At 57.1% G+C, this 15,448-nt stretch overlaps 1 protein-coding gene across 1 annotated transcript in view; it reads left to right on the top strand.

Annotated features, from left to right (window-relative positions):
• ASNS (asparagine synthetase (glutamine-hydrolyzing)) overlaps positions 1-11,040 on the top strand; it is an 11,832-nt gene extending 792 nt beyond the window's left edge. The window contains exons 2-11 of the mRNA XM_027848874.1: positions 2,240-2,477; positions 4,987-5,172; positions 5,355-5,456; positions 6,395-6,522; positions 7,094-7,220; positions 7,799-7,905; positions 8,478-8,578; positions 9,767-9,848; positions 9,944-10,099; positions 10,719-11,040. Of these exons, the coding sequence (XP_027704675.1) occupies positions 2,240-2,477; positions 4,987-5,172; positions 5,355-5,456; positions 6,395-6,522; positions 7,094-7,220; positions 7,799-7,905; positions 8,478-8,578; positions 9,767-9,848; positions 9,944-10,099; positions 10,719-10,928 (1,437 nt within the window). The 3' untranslated portion in view covers positions 10,929-11,040. The remainder of the gene's footprint in view (positions 1-2,239; positions 2,478-4,986; positions 5,173-5,354; positions 5,457-6,394; positions 6,523-7,093; positions 7,221-7,798; positions 7,906-8,477; positions 8,579-9,766; positions 9,849-9,943; positions 10,100-10,718) is intronic.
• The last annotated feature ends 4,408 nt before the right edge of the window (positions 11,041-15,448 follow it).

Genomic DNA, 15,448 nt, shown 5'->3' with positions numbered 1-15,448 from the left:
TCACCTGGCAGGCATCTCTGGTCAATTTCGCCTCCTCTACATCTCTGGTCAATTTCACCGCCCTTGCTCTCTCTCTCTTTCAAAAACACCCCTTTTTCTCTGCTCTGACCCTGCGGTGGAGGTGGGGGGAAGAGGCATCCCCGCTGCGGACCTTCTTCACCTCAAGCCTGGACTGTTGCTGTAGCTGCTGCTGGTGAGGGTTGGGGGTGCGGGGGGGGGGGGGCGGGCTCGGTGTCTTCCTGCCTCAAGCCTTTCCCCATTCAGCCACTAAATAATTTTCCTAAAATGTGGGTCTGAGCATGTCACGTTCCTGTTCCATAAACTGCAGTGGTTTCCTCTCGCCCCTGGGAAAAAAATACCAAATGCTCCGCTTGGCACTCAAGCCCTTTGTCAAACCTGTTCCCCCCTCCCCTTCCTTTCTAATCTTCTCACACCTCACTGCTGACTCGTCTTCTTCGATCCAGTGACCGAGGCCTCCTGGCTGTTCCAAGAACCAGTTCCTCCTTCTCTCCGTCTCGCCATTCTCTCCGGCTGTCCTCCATGCCTGGAAAGCCCTCCTTCCTTTCGGAGGACTCCTGATCTCCCTGGTTTCCTTCAAGCCCACCTTCTGGAAGTCTTAGCCAACCCCCGTAATTCCAGTGCCTTCCTTCCCTTCTCTTCTTTCCCATTTGTCCTATCTTTGCTTGCTTTGTACCTAACTGTTGCGTGGGCTTCCTCTGTTAGATTGTGACCTCCTTGAGGGTAGGGCTGTCTTATGCCTTGTTTTGTATCTAGGGAGCTTCTCACTCTTCATTGAATTGAATTTGGCTAGCAGCCCACGGTGGGCTGATTGAACGGACCCCCCAGGGCATTTGCTTTGGCTCTGGCTTTGCCTGGGTCGTACCTTATGCTTCACCCTTAGCTTCCGGCCCCCCTTAGTCACTAAGACAGATTGGTTTCATCAGCGTCTCCCACACTCGGGTCTTGCAGGCATACGCCCCTGCCCCGCCCCCTTCTTGGCCCAATCACAGGTGCTCACTTAGCACTTCTCTGGGGCCCTAAGTGCAGCTCCCGGGCTGTTTCCCTGCCTCTTTGTTCTCTGCTGTGGGACTGGGAAGCTTCTGGGTGCAGCCTGTCCTAGCCCCTTCCTCCCCTCCCTCCTTCCTTCCTTCTCCCTCCCCTCATCTCTTGTCCCTCCTTCTTCTTTCTCTCTCCCCGTTTCTCCCTTTCCCCTCCCCTTCCCCTGCTCTCTTTCTCCCCTCCTCTCCTTCCTTCTCCTCTCCCTCCCCTCTCCTCCCTTTCCTTCTCTCCTTCTCCTTCCCCTTCCCTCTCTTTCCCACTCCTCACCAACTCTACCCTTCCCCTGCTGTCTCCCTCCCCTTTCCTTCCTTCTCCTCTCCTCTCCCCCTCCCTCATTTCCCCTCTCCTTCCCTCCTCTCCTCTTCCTTCCTTCTCTCCCCCTTCCCTTCTTGTCCGCTCCCCTCCCCAGTATCCTCCCCTCAGAAATGGCTGAGTTGGATTGGTTGGACCCCTCCCCAGACTTAGGGCAGAGGACTGTGCCCAAGGTGGCTCCTGGAGGCACCGAGGATGCCTCCTCTTTCCTTGGCTGCCATGCATGGATTGTGCTGGGCTGTAGGGGAGGCATGGGAGGGCTGGTGCCAGGACGCATGGGCAGGGTGGAGGCGCAGACCGGAGCCCTCGGGAAGAGAGGAGGGGACAAGCATTTATGTGACACCTCCGGAGTACCAGGGATACAAAGGCAGATGGCGCTGACCATGCACTCAGCCCCTCTGCCAAACAGCTTACACAACAACCCTGCAGAGCTGGTGCTGGTTTTACATATGTCCATATTACGGTTGGGCACAATGAGGCACACAAAGGCGTGACTCGCCCAGGGTCACCCAGGTGGTTAAGGAGCCAAGGCCTCCTGACTCCAGCTGTCGTGGGACCCCATGGTCTTGAGTGGAAGCGACGTGTGCCGGCGAAGGGAGGGTAGGCGCAGGGTGGCTCAGAGAGCCTCTGTGGCTCCAGACTTCCTGTTCACTGGTGGCCTGGCCCGGAGCTGGTGATGCATGGCCCGCTGCAGCCAGCTCCTGCTCTGGGGTCTCCAGCCTGTGTCCCCCAGTCTGGGCAGGTGGCACCATGGACCCTGGTCAGGGATGGGGGGAGGAGGAGAGTGTAGACCAGCCTTGTTTCCAGAAGCCAGGACTGGCAGACACTGGGGACCGAGCCTCACCCCGTGTCTGATTTCCCCCCTCAGCTACAGAAGCACTTTGGGTTTGAGTACCAGACGCAGGTCGATGGGGAGATCCTCCTCCATCTTTACAACAGAGGTGGCATCGAGCAGACGGCCCCCATGCTGGACGGTGTGTTCGCCTTCATCCTGCTGGACACTGCCAACCGCAAGGTGTTCCTGGGCAGGGACACGTTCGGCGTCCGACCGCTGTTTAAAGTGCTGACGGATGAAGGATTTCTGGCCGTGTGCTCAGAAGCCAAAGGTAGAATTGGGACGCGGAAATGATGGCGGCCTGGATCTGGTCATTTAGCTCATGGACGTGAGCATGTGCGTGCATGCCTGCATGAGCCTGCATGTATGTGTGCATGTGCGTGCTTTGTACACGTATGTGTGCGCATGGGGAGAGGGTCTGATATGCCCCATTTGAGGGAGGGCCCACTAGGCCCCCTCAGAGGGTACAGGAAGGTAGGTGCCCAGATGCCACCAGCCACGTTCCTCAAGGCAAGGCTGACACCCGGAGCCTCCCAGTGTGGCCCAGGCCGGACGTGGGCTCTCTTGGCCCCTCAGATCCCCGTGAACCCAGGGTGGGGCCGTCCTGCGCTCACCCCTTATTAGCTAGTCCAGAGAACCGGGATCAGAGGCAGCTCGGTGGCTCAGTGGGCAGCGTTCAGCGTTTGGGACAAATCAAAGGATTTGACACCTCAAGTTTAGTGGGTCTGAGTGTCTTCTGTTTACACTTGGAGCAGGTGGGCTGAAGGTGTGGGCCTGGCCCATCCAGCTCAGCGAGGGTCCTGACTGCCAGACCTCTGGGGGGGGGTGTCCTGACCACTGGACCTCTAGGAAGAGGGGTTCTGACCGTCAGACCTCAGGGGGGTTTCCTGACCACTGGACTTCTGGGAGGGGGAAGGGGCGTTCTGACTGTCAGACCTCTGGGGGAGGTGTCCTGACTGCCGGACCTGGGGGGTGGGGGTGGTCCTTTCTTGTCAGGTATCACTCTGTTCAGCTGTGTGAGTCTGAACAAGGCCTAGGTGTGGCCCCACCAGCCTGGCCCCTGCTGGCACAAGCCTCTTCCTCCATGAAGAGAGTGCATGCATTCAGGTGCCACCTTATAGTGGGCGTGGGTTCCAGGAGTCCCACTGCCCTCTGTTCTGTCAGGCCACAGTGGGTCCTCTAGCTCTGGGAGTGTCATTTCAGGAAGGGCACCACGGGGAAGCTGGCACATCTAGGGCAGGGCTCCCCAGTGTGTCCAGGGGTGACCCTGGGCCAGATGCTGCTGCTTTCAGGACCTTCCCATTCCGAGGGCCCGGGGCTGGCCCTGGCCCAGGGTAGGCAGGAGCCTTGCTGGGTGTGAAGGCTATAGCCATGTAACCCACCCAGACCAAATAAATGTGCGGCCTTCACTGGCACAAGAAAGGCAGAGCCCGCTGGTCTTGGCAGGCACCGTGTGTTCCAAACCCAGAGCAGGAGCACAGGGTCCCTTGGCTTGGCTCCTGGCCAGAAGGGGCAGCAGCCTCGGGCCGATGGGCCCATAGCCCCATAAATCCAAATGAAAACCTAATGAGGGGGAGCTTCCTGCCCCCCCCACCGCCCCACTCCAGTGTCTGGGGCACCTGCTGCCTGGAGCTGAGGCCCACAGGACTTGGCATGGACAACTCCAGGCAGACAGCCAGCTCTGGTGGCCCGTATCAGCAGGGGCCATGTGGTGTTGGGATGGGGTAGGAGGAGCAGGTGTGGCCTTCTTACCCTGGCTGGGGGGCCCCGTGAGGGCAGGCCACCCAGGACGTGGCAGGGGGAGGCTGCTCTGGATCAAGCGTGGTTCCATACCACCCCTGTCCTGCCTCTGAAGGGTTGCTTCATCTCACCGATGAGTAAACTGAGGCTTGGGGGGGTCGTGACATGCCCGTGAGAGCAGCAGGGTCAGGCTTTATGCCCAGTGCTCTGACTCCCCGCCCCGCTAGCTGGGGTCGATGTCCGCCATCCCTCTCCCTCTCCCTGCGATACTGAGGGGAAAGCCGCGGAGGCGCAGAGTAGGGGAGAGCCTTGCCTGGGGCCCAGGGCCAGCAAGCCACAGAGCCAGGATTCGCATGTGGCTCCTCTGGTTCACACGTGTCCCTTGGTGGGGTGTCACACTTTGTAAGTGAGGAAACAGAGACAGAGAGAGCTTGGGGAGCACCACCAAAGTCACACCAGATAGTTAGTGGCTGAGCCCGGCCGGGCTTGCCAGCATCTTGGTGCAGGGATTTGGGGTCCTGCTCAGCTAGAAGAGTCCTCAGAGGTCATCGAACCATTTGACTGATGGGGAAACTGAGGCTCGGAGAGGGTACCAGCTTGTCGGTGTCAGTGTTTTCTGGTTTCGAGCCCAGCTCTCTCCACTCCCTTCTGTGGCCTCTGGCTTGAGCTGGGAGCCCATTGTGCCTAGGGCTGTGGGCATTAGGGTTCCCTGGCCCCGAGTCTCACCTGCAGAGCTGCCATAGCAGAGCTTTGTCCGAGCCTGGGCCCTGTGGTGGCCATCTTTATGCTGGGGGCCGTGCTCCTACCGTCTGAAGGTCCCGGCTTTCCGGGCCTTTGGGATCTGGGCTGCTGAGGGTGGTCCAAGGAGCACTCAGTGCGCCCCACTACATGCCAGGGGGGCGGGCTAAACATCAATGCCACCTGCCTGCTGCTGTCCCAGGGTGCCGGCACGGAGGCACAGTGGTGCGCGCTCCGAGAGTCGGGCGGCAGGGCCAGGACATCGCAGGCATGTCCATCCTTCCGTATCCCTGCACCCGCAGGCCTGGTCGACCTGAAGCACCCCACGGCTCCCCACCTTCAGATCGACCCCTTCCCTCCCGGCCATTATGAAGTCCTGGACCTGAAGACCAGTGGGAAGGTGGCATCTGTGGAGATGGTGAAGTTTCACAGCTGCAAGGACCTGCCCCTCCACACCCTCTATGACCCGCTGGAGAAGCTGTCCTCAGGTAACTGAGGCAGCCTGGGGAGGGGGACTGAGCACGGCCCCTGTGGGGGAGGGGGGGGGCTAGGCACGGCCCCTGAGGGGGGGGGGGAGGGGGCTGGGCGTGGCCCCGCGGGGGGGGGGGACCGGGGGCTGGGTGCGGCCCCTCTGGGGGAAGGGGCTGCCACCCTTCTGCCCTGTTCCCAGGCTTTGATCTCCAAGTGGTGAAGGGTAACATCAGACTGCTCTTTGACCACGCCGTGCGGAAGCGCTTGATGACTGACCGCAGGATCGGCTGCCTCCTGTCAGGTGAAGAGCAGGGGAGGGGAGGGCTGCGGGGAGAGGCACGCTGATGGGGGGCCGCCGGGCGGAGCTGACCTGGTGCAGAGCTGACCTGGTGCGGCTGGGGCCGAAGGCCGGACCCTGCCGCCAGCGCCCAGGCTGCTGTGGGCAGAGCCGGTCTCTGCCTCCCCCTCCCCCTCCCCCCAGAGGAGCTCCCGGGGCAGCCCCCCACCCCCCAGCATCTCCACTGGGTTAGTGCAGGACCTGCTCGGGTCTCCCTGAAGCCAGTCTCTCCCTGGATGCTGGTGGCTGCCAAACTGACCTTCCCAAAGCGCGAGTCTGACCCCGGGGGCTCAACAAGCATCTTCCCGCTGCCTTTCACTTAGAAGCTGGCTCCTCTCCTTGTGGCTTGAAGCCTTTGGCAGCCTGGCTCCAGCCAGGGCCAGGGCTCTGGGGAAAGCACAAATCCCTTCTCAGAATAAGGCCTTAAATGTGCAAAGTGAAAAGCATTTCCCGCTGAAAACTGACTGGAGCAGACCGAGCCCCACCCCCGCCGGGCCTCCTGCCTCCTGTGGCTTCCCTCCTAACCTCCTTTGCACCTTCCTCAGAAAGCTGACCCCAAGTCTTCTCCATCCCGTGGCTTCCCACAGGCAGACTGACAGACCTGCGCTCTCCTTTTCATCATTTCCTATGTTTGTGTGCTTGGTTCCCCCATTTGACAGGGAGCTCCCTGAGGGCAGGGAGCAGCTTTTGCTCACTTTCTGCTTAGAGCACTTCTCCGAACATAGTAGGCGCTTAGTACATGCTTCTCTGAGGGAGGCTCTGGCCCGCCCCGCTCTTCTGCTCTGTGCTTTTCCCTCTGTGGCTCTGCCCCAGTCCCTCCCATCTCTGTCCCCTCTGGGCCCTCCCCTCCCCCACCTCATTCCCACAGTCGGCCAGCTCATCACTCATGCTCACTTCCTCAGGTGGTCTGGATTCTAGCTTGGTGGCCGCCACGCTCCTGAAGCAGCTGAAGGAAGCAGGAGTCTCCTACCCACTCCAGACATTCGCCATCGGCATGGAAGACAGCCCAGATCTGTTGGCTGCTCGGAAGGTCAGCGCCCTGAGCCTGGGCACGTCGGCTGTGGGGTTGGCGAGGACCTTGGGCAGGGAGAGCGAGGCCTGGGGCTGGGCTGGGGGAGCATCTGGGAGACTGGGCTTGGGAAAGCCCCCTTCTAATAGAAGGGAAGCCCCTTCCCCCTCCTCCCCTCCCCCTCCCCCTGCTCCTCCCCCTCCCCTCCTTTTGCCAGGCATGGCCTGGGGGGTGGGGGGTGGGGTGGGGTGACCTCCTTCAGTTCAGATTGGCCCTGTAGGTGACAGTAGGCTTAGGAAGCAGTGTGGGTGTGGGGGGAGTCAGGAGGGGGTGATTTGACCTGGGGCAGAGGGCTGTGGAGGAGGGATTGGCTTATTCACTTTGTCCCCAAGGCCCGAGCCAGGAGTGGTGGGGGGTCTGAGAAACCTTCCTGAAGCTGTGGGCTCCTCCAGAGGGCCCTGGGCTGCGAGCTGGGGGGCACGGGGTGCCCTCGGACTCAGGCAGGAGGGTCGGCTGCTGCGGTGGAGAGGAGGTGCAGAAACCCCCGGGTTTCCCCCCAGCCCCCAGGCATCCGGCATCCTCTCTGATCCAGGTGGCGGCTCATATTGGGAGCGAGCACCATGAGGTCCTCTTCAGTTCGGAGGAGGGCATCCAGGCCCTGGACGAAGTCATCTTCAGCCTGGAGACGTATGACATCACAACTGTCCGAGCGTCCGTTGGTGAGACGGCTGCACAGAATAAGTGAATGGCTGTCAAAACCATGGGTGGCGGGCTGCCCCGGCCACGGAGTTCTGCCCCTGGGCCGCCTTGGCAGTTGGGTTGGCTATCCAGGGCAGGGCACCTCTGTCACCCCGGCAGCTGCCAGGTGCCCCCCAGAAGGCGCGTGGCCACAATTCTGTGGCTTGATTGGGGGCCGCTGGGATCCTCTCATGTGGGTGCTCATCAGCCGTCTGCTGGCTCAGGTTGTAGCCTGGCCAGGGGTGGAAGGTGGGGGGGCTGGCCCTCCAGCCACCCCGTGGTGCCCAAAGGCACAGGAGGCAAGGTCTCACAGAGGGGTGTGACTCAACTGGATGGAACGGAGCCCGAGTCTTTAACGATGGGAGGCTGTTAGGAAGGCCCTGACAGTGCAGCCCCGCAGTGCACATACACCACAACGAAGGTGGATGTGGGGATTGCCGTGAGTGAGCGCAGGGAGCAGGCTGACGTCCCCCCTGGGATGGGCCCTGGGCACAGGCTCTAGGGTGCAGCTGCGGCCCCGCCCCCCCCCCCAGGCGACCTGGTTCTCCTCTCTCTGCAGGCATGTATCTGGTTTCTAAGTACATCCGGAAGAACACGGACAGCGTGGTTGTCTTCTCCGGAGAAGGTTCTGATGAGCTCACTCAGGGTTATATTTATTTTCACCAGGTAAACCTACCTGTCCTAAGCCCTGCTCAGGACCCTTGGGTCAGCGTTTTGGCATAGGGGCGGGGGGACCAGACCCAGGATTTCATGAGTGTAGGAAACTCCTAGGTCAGGAAACTCCCTCTGCCAATGCAGGTCCGCACCCTCTGTGCCACTGAAAGACCTGGAATGTTGCCTGAAAGCACTGAGAGGTGCAGTGACTTGCCCAGGGTCACCTGGCCAGTAGGTATCCGGTAGGACTTGAACCCAGATCTCCCTGGGCTTGATCAGGCCACATAATTCCCTTCTTCAGGTTCAGGATGAGGGTGGAAAATCTGTCAGCTGGCTTGTGGCCTTATCTTGCCCTGGTGTGTGTGGTAATTGAGGGCTCCATGTTGTGGGAAAAAGAAAAGATGTCCGTGGCCCTCGGTGGCTGAGCACGGGGAGCCCCTGGTACACGAGGGCTCTCGCTGGGTCATCTGGATGTTCGCCCCTCGAGTCAAAAGGGCGTTTTCTGAAGGAGAAGGCGGTAGCAGGGCCGGCCCCTCGTGGGCAAGCGCTCACGTGTCTGGCGCCTCTGTGTTTGCTGGCCACAGGCGCCGTCCGCCGAGGACGCCCAGGAGGAGAGCGAGAGGCTTCTGAAGGAGCTCTATCTCTTTGACGTCCTGCGTGCCGACCGCACCACAGCCGCGCACGGGTAACCCACGCTGGGGAGGGCCGCGGCTCTGGGGTGAGAACAGACCAAACCCGCTGAACTGGGCAGAGCTCTGGGGCAGCCGGCCTTAGAAAGGCTGCCCCAGGCGCCGCCGCCGGGGGTCCGCACCTGCCAATGAGGGTCCCCTGTGGGAGGGGCTCCTGGGACACCAGAGGCCAGCGTCGGCAGAGCCCTCTGGCTGCTTGTAGGGATGACCAGCGTCAGGTAGCAATCAGACCTGAGCCCAAACCCATGTACCTCTGACTGACTCCCGGTACCGCCTCCTGGCCTGTCTGCCACACCTTCATCAAATCTCCTTTGGGAAGCAGTCAGGTTAAGTGACTTGCCCAGGGTCATGTAGCTAGTAAATGTCTGTGGCTGGATTTGAACTTGGGGCCCCCTGACTCCAGGGCCTGTGCTCTATCCATGAAGCCACCTAGCTGCTGCAGCTCATAGGTCTTAATGGCAAAACAGTTGTCCTGTAAAGTCCCTGCAGAAATGTGCTTGGGGACGGGGCTGCTCTTTTCCAGTGCCAGTAACGGGGGAGGTCTGGCTGTGTGCCTGGGCATGCAGGGATGGGAGGCCTTGGCTGGGTCAGTAGGAGAAGGCCAACCCTGAGAGGTTCTGGAGCCCTACTGTGTGCAAGACAAAAGGGAACCATTTCCTGCCTCAGGGGGCACCTGTGTCCTGGGGAGAGACAAGATACCTAGACAGACAGGACGAGAACGTGATGAATGCCCGGGCCATTAGTATTCTTACCCGAGTTGTTCCTCTGCCCTGGTGGAGGAGAGACCTGCCAGGAGGTTTCCCTGGCTGCTGGCGCCCTGCGTGCACACAGTAGGTGCCTCGTTCATGCTTTCAGCCTGCATGGCGTTCTCCACTGTGACTGCCACTTGTCCCCAGTTGCAGTTCAAGGCCAGGAACAGAGCCCACCTCCCAGATCCCCAGGGCAGGTGTTCTGTGTAAGCCCACTCAGGTGAACTGGAGTGGGTCAGGGACGGGAGGCTCTGTGCGGGCTGGGGTCCATTGACCTGCCCGCTCGTGCCACAGGCAGCCGCCGCCCTCCTTGGCCTTCTCCTCAGCAGAGGGCTGAGTACAGTCAGAGACTGATCAGTGGGGTCCCGGGAGGGCTCGGAGGCCGGTGGGGGTGGCGGAGCACCCTCATTCCCCACTTCCCCCTTCTCTCTCCAGCCTAGAGCTGCGGGTCCCATTTCTGGATCACAGATTTACCTCCTATTACCTGTCCCTGCCCCCGGAGCTCCGGATCCCAAAGGTACCTGACCACATGTGGCAGTGGACACCCCTTCCCCACCTGGGCCGGCTCTGGTCGGGGAGGACAGCTGTGCTCACCCAGCTTTTTCCAATCAGAACGGGGTTGAGAAACATCTTCTGAGAGAGGCGTTTCAGGACTCCAACCTGTTGCCCAAAGACATTCTCTGGCGGCCGAAGGAAGCCTTCAGTGATGGAATCACTTCTGTCAAGAAGTCCTGGTTCACCATCCTCCAGGAGCACATCGAGCATCAGGTACCCAGGGCCCTGCTTCCCTACTAGCCTGTGACCTTGACCTTCAAGAAAACAAAAGCCTTGCAATGTATTGGATATGGGGGAGGGTGTTCGTGTCAGGGAAGATGTGCAGCACTGTCCCAGGTTGGGGCGGGCTGCCAAGTCTTTGAGCAGAGGCAGGATGCCATGGGAGGCTGTGGATGTCTGAGGGGCCGGAATTCATTCAGCTCAATATCAGGCCTCCCAGTAGAATGGTCAGCTGGACCGAGAGCCCTGCCCGGGCAGTGGCAACGTTTGCCAGGCTTGCTTCTGATGGGCACACATGGGGCAGTGGGGAGTCAAGGGGAGACAGAACCAGGCAGGCCTGCAGGCGGGCAAGGGCAGTTTCACAGGGAAGGTGCTGGCTGGAAGGCTCTTACCTCCTGTGGGGAGGGAGTGGGCAGGAGGTGGGCCATGCCCCAGGCCATGCCTGCTGAGGCCCCGTGAGCTGGGGCTTCTCTCCAGGCCCCAGCAGCTCCTCCTGGGCTTGGCACCACACACAGGAACCACAGCTGTTGCCTCCAGGGAGGTCAGGCTTCTTTCCCATCTTCCTGAAGCCCTCAGTCAGTCCCCTTGCCTGTGACTCCACTTACCCTGGTAGGTCTCCAACTCCTTGCTGGAAAATGCTGCCAAAAGGTTCCCACTGAACACTCCCAAGACAAAGGAAGGCTACTACTACCGGCAGATATTTGAGAGGCACTACCCTGGCCGCGCAGACTGGCTGACGCACTACTGGATGCCCAAGTGGATCGAGGCTGCTGACCCGTCTGCCCGCACGCTGGCTCACTACAAGTCAGCCGCCAAGGAATAGCCCTTGTGCGTGCAAACGATCTGACGCTTTCTTCTTGGAGGCGGGTGGGGGCCAACACTCCATGGGTCTGTACAAATCCAGCCCAATAAAGTTTTCCGCCAGATGCCAAGCATCCCTTTTCTCAGTGTTCCTTCCTTTTGTATGGTCCTTTGCAGTGAGGACTTTGAAGGACATTTAATAGCGAATTTACAGCTGAGAAGGGTGTGACTGACAGCGTGGCCGCCCTCTGGGCAGTGGGGCGATGGGGCTTGTCCTGAGGAGGCTGAGCTGATTTTGTTTGGGACCTGAAGGGGCTGAAGAAGCTCGGCCCTCCAGCTAGCCACAGGGTTTGCTGATACCATCCAGAGCCCAGGGGGCCATGCGTGCACACAGGAAAGGATATGAGGATACATGTGCCAAGTCGCAGCTTTTCCTGATGGTCTCTGAGAGCTGAGCAGTCCAGGGGGTGGCTACAGAAAGCCTGAACCAGCCCCAGCTGTCACAGCTGTGCTTGGGTTGTGCTTATAGGGAGGGCAAAAACTTAAAAAAAATTATTCTGAACTTGGCAACTCCCAACAAATGAACAATCCCATTTGTGAGGAACAGGAAAATTGCATTGTATATGCAACCACAAATCTCTTTTTTAAAATTATTTTTTATTTTTAAAAATTTATTTATTTTTAGTTTTCCACATTCACTTCCATAAGCTTTTGAGTTTTAAATTTTCTCCCCCCCTCTCTCCCACCTCCCTTCCCAAGATGGCCTGCAATCTGATATAGGCTGTACATATTCATTCCTGTTGAACTTAGAACCAATAGGAACCACAAAAAAGAAGAAACAAAACAGAAGAAAAAAAAGCAAATAGTACGCTGCAACCCGCATTCAAACTCCATAGTTCTTTCTTTAATGTGAATAGCATTTTCCATCATGAGATTTCTGGAGATGTCTTCGATCCTTGCATTGCTGAGAAGAGCTGCGTCTATGTTATGTGCACAAGGTTTTCCTGGTTCTGCTCACTTCACTCAGTATCAGTCCATACAAGTCTTTCCAGGTTTTTCTGAAGCCTTCTTGCTCATCATTTCTTATAGTACAATAATAATCCATTACATTCATATACCACAACTTGTTCAGCCATTCCCCCAATTGATGGGACATCCCCCCAATTTCCAGTTCATTGCCACCACAGAAAGAGCTGCCACAAATATTTTTGGATATATGGGTTCTTTTCCAATTTTTATGATCTCTTTGGGATACAGCCCTAGAAGTGCTATTGCTGGGTCAAAGGGTATGCACATTTTTATTGCCTTTTGGGCATAGTTCTGAATTGCTCTCCAAAATGATTGGATCATTTCACAACTCCACCAACAATGCATTAGTGTTCCAATTTTCCCACATCTTCTCCAACATTTATCATTTTCTCGTTTTGTCATGTTGGCCATTCTGATAGGTGTGTTGTGGTATCTCAGTTGTTTTGATTTGCATTTCTCTAATCAATAGTGTTTTAGAGCCTTTTTTCATATGACTGTAAATAGCTTTAATTTCTTTATCTGAAAACTGCCTGTTCATATCCTTTAACCATTTATCAATTGGGGAATGACTTGAAACCACAAATCTCTTACAGTTTGTTTTTTTTAAGTATATAGTAAAATCAACATTTTCAAAGCTGACCTGCCTCTCCTGTGCTTCTCATGGCACTTCAATCTTCTATGCATTTAGAAATGCCTCAGTGACCCTCTTTTTATGTACCGCCCGCCCCCAACCTGTTCCCATGGGTTCTTTTTCACATACCCCAGTCAAGGGAAAGTAGACACATTTTGAACACACCCCTTAGGAATAGGCCCCACCATCAGGGTCTCATCGTCATTGCCTAACAGAGGATGACAAGCATGGAGGATGATTAGCTTAGAGAAGAGAAGGCTTGGGGCTTGAAGACATCCATGAGCCATGTTTGCCTGGGTATGGAGGGCAGCACTGGGAGCTGCAAAGGCAGATTTTGTCTTCACACTGTGCTAGGCACTGGGGACACAAAGTCAAAGATGGAAGGTAATCTCTGGGGGGGGGGGTCAGGAGGCAGGCAGGAAAGGACTGCAGAGGAAGGGATTTGTGCCCAGCTTTGCAGGAAGCCAAGGAAACTAGAGGGCAGAGGTGAGGGGGAGGGCATTCCTTCCCTGCATGGAGGCCAGCCTATGCAAAGGCACTGAGGTGGGAGATGGAATAGCCTATGCATAGAACAAGAAAGCTTCTCCATATGTTTGTTGATTTTCATTGTATGTCATATAGTTATAGGCAGAGAGCTGGTGCAATGGGAGAGCCCTGGACCTACAGTCAAGAAGATCCAAGTTCCAATCCTGCCTCAGGCATTTACTAGCTGGGTGATCCTGGGCAAGTCACTTAAGCTCTGCCTGCCTCAGTTTCCTCATCTATAAAATGGAGATAATAATAGCATCTACATCCCAGGTCTGTTGGGAGCCTCAAATGAGTATCTGGACATGTAAACCTCAAAACGCCAGATGGAGGTCGGCAATTGGCTCCCATGGCTCTTAAGGGTGCAGAAGGTGGCCAGCCCACGGGCCATACCCACTATACCTCTATCCCATGCCCTGTGTTTGGTGTGCTCTGTGTGCGGAGGCCATGCCGTATGGACTTCATTCCTGAAGAATCCCACTTGATATCAGTAGCGCTGTGCATGGTGCTATATAGGGGGTAGGCCCAGCCTGGAAATTGAACGTCTGCTGGTGACCCATGAGCCTGGTGCCTCATCCAAATTTCTTCATTTAAGCCGTCAGTGAAAAATCCTATTCTATATTATTGTGCTTTAAGAAATGACAAGCAGGATGATTTCAGAAAAACCTGGAAAGACTTACATGAACTGATGCAGAATGAAGCGAACAGAACCAGGAGATACATAGTAACAGCAATAGTGTTCAATGAAGAATTGTGAATGACTTAGCTGTTCTCAGCTCTACAGCGATCCAAGGCAATCTCAAAAGACTCTGGATGAGGAGGACTGAATGCGTCCAGAGAAGAAGCCGATACAGGCTGAGTGCAGGCTGAAGCGGGCTGTTGGTCACTCTTCCCCCCTTTTTTTTTCTTTTATTTGAGTCTTCTTACACAAGAAGACTGATATGGAAATGTTTTATACAATTGCTCACGTTTAACCTATATCTGTTCACCGACTCAGGGGGGGAGGAGGGAAGGAGGAATAGAATACTCAAACTTTACATGAAAATATTTTCTAAAAGTTCAAGAAAAAAAAAAAGAAATTAGGAAAATCCCATTCTCTGCCTGGCTGGCGGTCTTGTGCATTCTCCTCCACGTACCCGAGGAGGAGTTACCGGAGCAGGAGCATCGGGGAGCTGGCCTTGGGCGTTGGGAGGACTCCTGCCCTCTATGGCCCATGGAGGTGGACTTGATTTGTAGAGAGGCCCTGGATCCGCCGCGAACTCCAATGACTTACGGTGCCCAGGGATGGAACGAATCCCACAGAACCCCCAGGGGCACCGGTAACTCCCTCGAGCACACGGGCCTCCTCGAGGCCCCCCCAAGGCTTAGGTGTGCGGAATGCGCAGCTCCCTCCTCGGCACCCAAGGCTACCCGGAGCCACGTCCCGACCTCATCGCCCTGAGAGGGAAAAAGCACAGGCGTGTTTCGTGGGCGGTCACCCGCGAGTCCACAGAGTCAAGGCCGAGATTTGAGGCGCAATGGTCCTGTCACCCCCTCCCATCCTGACGAGTCCCACCAGACTGTCCTGGCCATGAGATCATCGTTCCTCTGACGACGCTGAGGGAGTTTGTAAGCTGCTTCAGGAAGGAAGCAGCGGTGTAGACCTCTGCCATCCGATCCCCGTTTTCACTTGGGGAGGCTGGGCAGAGCTCCCCCCTCGCGGTCCTTTCCCCGCTTTCCAGATGGAACCCTCCTTTGTCACGAGGAACACAGCTCCGCAAAAATTCTCAGCGCAGTGACTGCATCCGACAATGTATGCAGCATTGTGACCCAGTGGCCCCCACTTCTGGGCCGCCAGGGGGGAGGTGGGCGCCGTTGTCCACCGGCTTCTTCAGCTTCTCAGCGTTTGACTGCGTTTTAACGATGTTGTCACCGAAGCCCCGATTATGCTGGGGCTGCTCGCTCTCTGGGTTCTGCCTGCTCCATCGCGCACCAGGTCACACAGCGCCTCCTGCTCTTATCTGAATTCCTCACGTTCATTGTTGCTGATTGCACGAGAAGGGTCCCTCACACTCACGTACTGTAGGACGTGTTCGTCCAGTGATTTCTTCACCGTGTTCACGTATCTGAGACGAAGAGAAGGTTCCGATATTTCCTCAGGTGTTCCACAAACACTTGTTGAAGGCTGGCTCTGCCCAAGACACTGCTCCAGACTGGGGGCACAAAGACAGAAACTGACAGCCCTCCCTGCCCTCCAGGTGCTTCCCTTCTACTCCCGATGATCCAAAATGATCGGTGTCCCCCAGAGTGCACTTGTCTGTGGAACATGCTCACACACAAGCACCTGCACGTGCACACACATGCATGCACACACTGGC

The sequence above is a fragment of the Vombatus ursinus genome, unplaced genomic scaffold, assembly GCF_900497805.2.
Source record: "Vombatus ursinus unplaced genomic scaffold, bare-nosed wombat genome assembly UNPS02006874.1, whole genome shotgun sequence".
Classification (NCBI taxonomy): Eukaryota; Metazoa; Chordata; class Mammalia; order Diprotodontia; family Vombatidae; genus Vombatus; species Vombatus ursinus.
Note: the sequence above shows the minus strand (reverse complement) of the source record. Positions and strands in the feature narration are given on the sequence as shown.